Source organism: Gymnoscopelus braueri (assembly GCF_963280865.1).
Source record: "Gymnoscopelus braueri genome assembly, chromosome: 8".
NCBI lineage: Eukaryota > Metazoa > Chordata > Actinopteri > Myctophiformes > Myctophidae > Gymnoscopelus > Gymnoscopelus braueri.
In genome coordinates, this window is record NC_137609.1 from 44424463 (window position 1) to 44433829 (window position 9367).

Genomic DNA, 9367 nt, shown 5'->3' on the forward strand with positions numbered 1-9367 from the left:
ATTAGACAATCCAACTCTGGCAGTGGGCAGGCATGTTACGTGTGTGAGGCCCGCCAATGCGCTGTGCACTTGTAGATTGGCTATTTTCGGTGAGTGACACCGTCATATGCTACAGGGCTACTCAACTTAAGATGGCTCAGGGGCCACTCAGCAAAATACCAAAAGTCCAAGGGGCCGCAAGCTAAAAATGACGGTCTTATTTTGGATTTTTCGATTTTGTAACACACACTACGCATTGTTATTGTTATAAGAAAATGTACATTTTGACATCATATTCTTTTCACTGTACCTGTTTATTTTGTGTGTATGTCCAGTGGCATCAGTTCAGCAAAAGCTAAGGTATGGCAAGGTTAGGGTTGCCAACTCCCAGAGATTGAAATAAGGGACACCTACCCTGGGCGCGCGCCAAAGCCGCGCGGCCGGAAAAAAATGGGGGTCAAACCCCCCAAAAAACCCGAAATGCATAGAAAACTATGCATTATACCTGTAACAATTGATGTTTGTTTTTGAACGGAATGTTTATTTTTATCCTGTGCTTAAAAAAAAAAGGGGCCGCCAAGACGCTGCGTTGGGGCCGCATGCGGCCCGCGGGCCGCGGGTTGAGTAGCGCTGCGCTAAGGCATAAAGGGCTTTTCACACGTGGTGTGACATTACCTGCATACCCGCTTGGATCTGCGGGGTCACATTGTGCTCCTAATGCATTTCTACACTTTGCATAGAAACAAGTTCGAAACAATTAAACTCTTGACTCGGGCGCGTGTGTGCGTGAGACGATCATTAACACAACAATTTCAAGCTGATCGCACCCGCTTGTCGCAACGCCTGACTGATTACCGTGCGTGCCCCCTACCTGAATGCTCTCTGATTGAAAATGAATAACTAGGCATGTCAGTCACTTCCTATGTGAAATGCCCTTAAATCATGCCTGTGCCCGCTCACCTCTCATTGAAAAAGAATTACTAGACGTGTCAATCGGCCCCTGTCTGAAAATACCTTTAGAGACCCAGAGCTTTGTGTGTCTGAAGTGAACATGACGAGCAGTGGGTTACTTTTCAAGTGGCCCAACACTTTATTTTCTTAACATTTGCTTGGGTGGGCTAGGAGGCACAGGGCGGCACGTCTGCCCAAGTTGCCCAACCCTGCCGCTCCCTAGCGCCGGGCGTGCTTATTACACTCCATGAAACCTGTTTTCGCCGTAAACCAAGCATCCGTCAGGTGACCGAACTTTACACATCGGGGACATGACGCATAAATGATACGAAAACGCATCAGCGAATATTTTTTATCAAACTATTCATGTAGTTGATGCCTCATTCATACACGTACGAAGAATCGTCACTTTAATTGCCGCCTAACATTCGCGTTCTGTGTGAATGTACTCATGACAAACACATTTCGAAAATACATATTTTGGGAGCAAATTAATTGCAAGAAAGTGTAAGGGCCTTTAGGTCAATAATTAGACCTTTGTAGAACGAGAAGGAAAGCGGAAGAACGGAGTCGCCGTCAGTCCAAAGGACTACTTTGGTTTCATTTTCAATCAACAGAGATGGATCATTGCTAGGTCAAAGCTCAATTTGTTATATGCGACAGTGAGCCCCAATCAATCCACTCAAATGTCAGGAGTACTTTCGGTTCAGGAACAATGCGGAGGAGGAGTTAGTGATGGAGATTAATGTGACAACACACTAATGGACTGTCTGTCTAAGCGCACAACATGGGCAAACTCTATAATCAGCCCATATGCAGCCTGCCGTGCCTACAATGGGGGCTGCGAGTGGAATTTCTAATGGTCCAGACACACCAAATCCGGCAACAACACATCTACACAATGGACCACTAAATGCTCCGGCTGTGGGCGGTTACGTCACATTTTTACCATTTATTTTTTGGATGGACATACTGTGAGTTGGCCGGTGCTTGGTTTTGCTCCGCCATTTTCAACACGGTGGCCTTGTTACAAACAATTGCATCTTACCAGCTAAACACTACGTTGAAGTATCTTTCTGAAAACATTTGATTCATAATAATAATAATTTCATAATAATTTAGCAGCACTGCCTAGTTTGATCTGAGTTTCACGAGCCCGCCATGCTGCCTTGGATGACCTCATTTGCCTAAAGTTGAGGTCGAGTTGTATATTTGCTAATTCAGATATGGCGGCTGGTCGGTCAACTGACCACATACAGCATGCATTACAGATATCTTGCTCTCCATAGCAAACGAATAGGATCAGTTAACTTTACATCCGTCAATGAAAGCACTGTGTCTGCACCATAACAGGCAGCATGTCTTGGCAAAATGCCTATTCTCCTAAAGCGTCAACATTCTGTTTCTATTTCCGTACACAATTTGAAGCTGCACTGCATCACAACCTTTATGATGCAGCCTCCCTCCGATATCCCTTCCTCTTTCACTCCCTCCTATTCACTATCTGTCTCGCTTATATCTTTGTAGCCTTCTCCTTTTCTCATTCCGTCTCTCTCTACATCTATAACGGGTCCATTTGGTTCCATTTGTACACTCTCAGAGTTAAATTAACGTTGATTTTACAATATAAATTGGGGTCCCAGAAATAGAAATGCCATTAAATGGGGTTCCGTAGCCTAATGCATGTCAAACTGGGGGTCCTTCAATTTTAAATGGTTAAAAATCACTGCTAGAGCCGTAAAGATCTTCGGCTCTTTACGGAATGCACTGGAGTCTACGAGCCTTTGTCACTATTTCAAGTTTACCGGCGCTGTTTCTGCCCCCTCATTGACGTAACTCTCCAATGAAAGGCCCTGCTGTTACCTATCTGATCTCTCCCTGCCTGTTTCTCCTGTATTGGGCTTAGGCCTAATGTGTGCAGTAGTTGGAAATCTTGTGATTGCTGCACAGAAGTCATCCATCCAATGAAAAAAGTCCCCTGGGAGATACTTTGGTTTGGTTGAGGTTGACAATGTTTACTCAGCTGAACTTTTCACGAGTACTTGTGTTTGTAAGGCATAGGCTACTGTAATGTTTCTTTCGGCTCTGAACAGTCAAAATGTAAAGTGCTCCTCTTTTATTCATGCTTAGATATACTGATAAACTGTTTTTCATTACATTCTGTATTTTCAGCCAAAAGACTTATAAAGAGTTGGTTCATTCTTGTATTATCATGTCACAGAAGTAAGTACATTTTATTTATATACTGTAGCACTTCTCACAGAGAGGGCTCGAACACAGAGGATACACAGAAGTTATGAAGTTAAGCCATAATCAAAATAATTGAATTCAGCATATTACAAACTTACTGTATTACAAACTTCATCGACAACTCATCATATGAAATTATTTTAATGTCAGGGATCATAGTGTAATGTTGTTTCACTCTTTTTGGAGCAAAAAGGTACATTATAGCACAGTTCTGACCTTGCATTTTGATTGGCTCGGAAGCATTCTAATGAGTGCCAATATCCCCTGCAGCACTCAAATAAATAAATGGGCTTCTGAGTCAAGGTCTTGCATTTTTATTAGTGCTGTCAAACAATTAACATTTTTTTAGGGCTGTTTTCTGTTGCTGTTGGTCGTGATGACTGCCAGTTCCCACATGATGTTGTGTCAGAGTATAACCGCTCGCTTGCAGTCAAACTAGGACCTCAATGATCTCCCACCATGCAGGGAGGGTGGTGGGGGGGGGGCTAACTTCTTCCAGGACAAGGTCTCTGGACTGAATTTCCACAGATCATCTTTTAAACATGCACAGTTGTACCCATTACATATTTACAGCTCTCCATTGTAGGTAAAGGTTGAATGACCCCTGCATCTTTCTGGAAGAAGCTGTGCATAAGGCGTACTCAGCAGTTGGTCTCTGTGTCAAACACTCTGATATTGTTGTAGTAGTGCCCCTGTGGTCCCACCAGCATAGACTTGAGTGGACATATGTCTTAACACATTGAGTGCCAAAAACGGTCCGGACCGTTTTTCATAATCCAAACGAGGTGTTTATTTTTTTTCCCTTCACAGCACCAGGAGATATCATTTTTCGAAGATTTAGACTTTAATCCACTTCCTGGTTAACTTATGACTTCAAAAGCCTGTATCTCGGCTCCTGTGTACCTTTTTTTTTTTACTATGTATTTTTGACTATTTTTGACTATTTTCAACTGGCTGCAACTATGGAACGGATTACCAAATGTTTTTAATGTTTTTCCCCCGATTGTACGAGACCTCTATGTGTGTAATGATGGGATCACCGTGAGGACGGTGATCACTGAAAATATTTTGTGACTACTTGAAAAAGGTTCAAAAATGGTTAAAAATCCAGGCACTGACTGTACCCTGTTTTAAAAAAAACCTGGCACTCAATGTGTTAAGAAGAGTAGAGATATAAACCGCTAATCCATCCAATAAAGCATGTTTCTTCACTCTTTCTTGTTTCCCCACTTGGCCATTTTGTTATTGACAGGGGTCGTCATGAATCTGCTTGATTTCATGTAGGCGGCGATCTTCTCCAAAGCCTCAAAACGGTCCAAAAGATCTTTGAGTGTTTTGAAGTTTTCCAGGCATTTGGACTCAAACATTCTGTGCTGGTCCAATAGCTCATACATAATGAAGTCCACGAAAGTGATCTTGTCACCCGCAAACCACGTCTGGTCTCCCAAAAACACAGAGAACTGTTTCAGCAAACCAGGCAGCTTCTCCGTGTAGTTTGGCTTAATAGTGTCAAAGTCAGTGTAGCACATCCTGACAAAGCCATTACGGAAGTCCATCGCCTGGTTCTCCAAGATGTCCACTCGCACCTCCTCCTCCTCACTTTCTCCGCAGAGATTGTGCTTGCGAGCGATGTATCTGATGATGGCATTGCTCTGAACTATCTTCCTGTCGCCGTCCTCAAGATAGGGCAGATTTGGGAAGTCCATCCCGAGTTTGTGCTTCTCATCAAACCAACAACTTTTATCATAATCTGGAGGTCCGCCGCAAACATAGGTCTTCTCCTCGTATTGTGTACCAGTGTATTCCAGCAGCAGACGGATAGGCTGGGCAAGCCCGCGAATATCCCAGTAAGCCAGTTTCATTGTCATTTCGTGACACGTCTTCAGTCCTAAACATAAAATATATTGTAACTGTTCCACAACCTGCAGCCTTCAAAGACACACAGATCCTGTATTAAAGTAATATATATTTTTCTGATGTTGTTTATTTGACAATTCATTTTAAAGGACAATGACATGGTTGTAATGATGACATAGTGATGAGATTGCATTGCGTCATGACATCATTACATTGTGTAGAGTAGATAATGACGTTACTAAAATATTTGGGCAATGTTTCAGACTGATCTGACTACCGTTGACTTACATTGTGAGATTAAAGTTAAATATTTCAAATAAAACGTCAAGAAATAGGTACTTCCTTGGCCACACACAAACACACACACACACCTGCACGCACACACATGTGCACGCACACACACACAGATTCTGTGCATTGATATATTATTATTAGTGAACGTTGCCTGTTCAGAATGTCTCTTCAGTTATGCAATACAATACTTGTTGTACCCATTGTCAGATACAGTGCCTGGATTATAATAGTGCTTGGAAGTCTATGACTATAACATCATATCAATGACGTCAGGGATTTCCATATGGGCATAAAAGGGACACAGACAGACACACAGACAGGGTCAGATCAGCGATTCTCCCAAGATCAATCTATGAATCCACAAATCTCTCTGTATGTACACAGATATTTGTGGATTCATAGATTGATCTTGGGAGAATCACTGATCTGACCCACTTCATACCGGCACTGTCCTCAGCAGTAGGCTATACACGCCAAGGTTGAAGTCGATCGGTCAGGCGGTTATAGACAGAGGTGTCATGGAGGCCACACGGAGTAGGACGGCGTGTGGCCAGTATTTTTTTCACGCGCAAGGTACGGCACGGTACAGTGCACTCGCGTGCACGCTAGAACATGCCCCCCCCCCCCCCCCCGTAGATTCACGAGCCAAGTACCCAAATGGCTACTTTGCATAACAGGCTTACAAGTGAGTGTGAAAATGTTTCCTCAGATTCCTCACACCTCGCATCTATAGGCTACGGTAAGCAACACAGCATGTTGTCTTCAGTAGGGCTGCTACCAGTATCCTATCTGCACGCAGCAATGCCTCAGCCACCGTCGAAGAAGAGAAAGACACTCGTTCAAAGCAAACTTTTAGTTTCAGCTCTATAATTCATGGCATTCTTTGAATTTGTATTAGTTTAAAAAGACAAAAACTAAGGTAAAAAACATTTCCTATACAAACATGTTTCCTAATTTAAGGTAAAATAGAATGTGCGCGGTGTGCGCGTACCATGCGCGCGCGTGCATGTGACGTCATTAAAGTACCGTCCTGCCAGTAAAGAAATCACCATGACACCCCTGGTTATAGACATAATATAGAGCGTGCATCTCAGACTTCATGTGCTGTCAGTATGTCAATCATCTCCATGGGCAAGGTTTCACAAAAGTGGTGAAAAAAGCAGATCTACAAGCTCATAACGTTGTGAGCTTGTAGATCTGCTTTTTTTCACCACTTTTGTGTGACACTCTTGAAGTAGGGCATTAATTTACGAAAAAAAAGACAGCAACGATATGTGAAAAAAAATTACTTCCTTGGCCCACTTGCAGTGTGCACAAGAAATGCATGGCGCTGATTAGGGCCAGCTGTTTGCGAGATGAACCCACTCAGACTCAAAGACACGAAGACTCACAGCAGACCCTCTTCTGGGCAGCTAAAGCCCCCCTGCTGTGCCACGTCATAAAAACAGCACGTATTCTTACCTCACACACACACACATAGTCACACACCACTGTCACATCTGCTGTAGTCTCGACATGTGTCCCATTATACTGACACGATCATAGCCAGGTTCTCTGAGTCTCCTGTCAGGCAACGGAGGGGGGGGGGGGGTCTCTGGCACAAACATGATGTGAGTGCGCTCTGGATGCAGGACAACCTGTGCCAGTGTTCCCATGTCAAACTGAGAGATGGTTCTGAAGTGATGGCTGGCAAGCAATCCACAGAGTGACGGCGTGAATTATAGCAGGCCCTCGGCTGTAGTCCTGCAGATGTTAGGAACGTGACAAGCAGCCTGCGGTGCCTGGCGTAGAGACGATTTACTGAAATAGGTAGCGATGTAGGAGTTTTCTCAAATAACGACACCTGTGATTGGGTCCACCAGGACGTTAGAATCACGATGTCTTTCCAGCAGCATCTACAGTAGTGGTTCTCCACCTTTTCATGCCGTGACACCCCAAACTAATCATATTTGAACTGGAAGTGCTGGTTGGCAAGATAATGCATATAAGACAGAAAACCACCCACTGCTTCTCTCAGGAAGGGACCGCACACTCCAATGACGATGGACAGGACTCACTTAATGCTTCATTTTTGTTTTATTTTCTGCCGTGTTGGCTTCATCAGGCGCTATGAGCACAAATGGTTGGTGTGTGATAATTAAATGAAAAGATAACAGTATGCCCTAATGGTAAATATATGCAGACACAGACTTGGTTCTTTCTATCTTGTGGTGTCTTGGTCTGAGACACAGGTGGGGTTCGTATTTCATGAGCACAAAGGCTCTATTGTACTCATACAATGGGTTGTTTTGTGACGTGTGAACACAGTGAGAGTCGTGTGTGTGTGTGTGTGTGTGTGTGTGTGTGTGTGTGTGTGTGTGTGTGTGTGTGTGTGTGTGTGTGTGTGTGTGTGTGTGTGTGAGAGAGAGAGTGTGGTTGAACAGTATGGGTGGAGTTTACAGGGGAAGTAGGAGGGACTTATTTTAAGGTCTACCTGCTATGTTTGAGGACTGTGGTATTGTATCTAACAATACAACGTGGAGACCAGACCTTGATCCTGACTGTATTTTTTACTAAAAAGGACATTTTTGCTTTTTAAAGAATCTACCAGGAAACCATGGATAACTTTGAATCAGGTAAGACCAACTCTATGTGTCTTTTGTCTTTAAATGGTGTTTTCTAAAATAAGGAAATGTGTTGATATAGTTTTAAAACCTATCCTGAATGTTTCGCATGTGGGCTATGCTAACTATGCTATCATGTTTCAATGTTTGCAACATGGGGGTCATACGGTTCCTTTGGTATTGTTTTGTAAACATTAGCTAGCTAAGGGATGTGTTATCCTAATACTAATACTAATGTTTTAAACTAAATATAGTAGTTTGTTGTAATCTTTTAAGGAGAGGGGCTTTAGGTCTGGCAAAATCAAAATGACTGCCTAGAAAAGCCTTTGTCCTAGTGCAGGGGTGGGCAACTTTGGACTGATGGAGAGGGCCACTATATTTCCACTCTCACTCCAGAGGGCCACATTGCATACACTGTTGGGCAGACAGCTCTTATCTCCGTATTTTAACTTTTTTTTGTTAATGAATTCTATGTCACACAAAAGTAGCAAAAATAGCCGATCTACAAGCTCAAAACGTGTCGCAGTGCAAATGAATACAAATACATTGGACATAAATAAGACAATAGAATTTAAATTCTAGTCATTAAGCTACTAATATAGACTGAAGTCCATGTATGTCCTAGTCACTAGGACATACACTAGGACCTAGTGGAAGGTTGGGGGGGGGTAATGTGTTTTTATGTGGGGGTGAAATACCGCCACCTACAGGGCATAACCCATTATTGCCTCCTTGAGTGTGCAATAGCACCCCTACAGGCCATAATCCATTATTGCATCCTTGAGTGTGCAATACTGTCCCTACAGACCATAACCATAGAGGTATAATATAACTAGAGGGCGGATTGCCCCGCCCCCAGCTATCATTTCAATGAATGTGCTCAGTGGCGTTTTGAAGCACCCGGAAGCCTGCCGGAAGTAGAATTATTGATTCGTTTTTGACACACCATAGAGTTATGAGCATGCGCACTAGTGTCCTTTTTGCGTCCTACGGCAGCCCGTTTGCCAAGGAATGAACGCGAGATATTTATTAAATACACTCGAGATGCATATTTATATGTAAATGCATATGTATTTATGTATAATATGTTTACATATTTATATTTATATATATAAATATCTCTCAGTATGTTTTGTATTTCTCCCCGCCTGCAGTTCCAGCTTTGGCCACTGGGGTGGCGGCTTCAGTGTTTCTCAGCAACTCTGGGGGCTTGACCATAACCCATTATTGCATCCTTGGGCTGCAATAGCGCCCCTACAGGCCATAACCCATTATTGCATCCTTGAGTGTGCAATACTGTCCCTACAGACCATAACCCATTATTGCATCCTTGGGCTGCAATAGCGCCCCTACAGGCCATAACCCATTATTGCATCCTTGAGTGTGCAATACTGTCCCTACAGACCATAACCCATTATTGCATCCTGGGGATG

At 43.3% G+C, this 9367-nt stretch overlaps 1 protein-coding gene across 1 annotated transcript; it reads right to left on the reverse strand.

The window, feature by feature from the left end:
• Positions 1-4388: 4388 nt before the first annotated feature.
• On the reverse strand, positions 4389-5048 carry LOC308090233 (glutathione S-transferase Mu 3-like; the record flags this gene model as incomplete). The annotated part of the gene is made up of 1 exon (XM_080435296.1): positions 4389-5048. The coding sequence occupies one exon, from the start codon at positions 5046-5048 to the stop codon at positions 4389-4391; it is 660 nt and encodes a 219-aa protein (XP_080291422.1).
• Positions 5049-9367: the final 4319 nt, after the last annotated feature.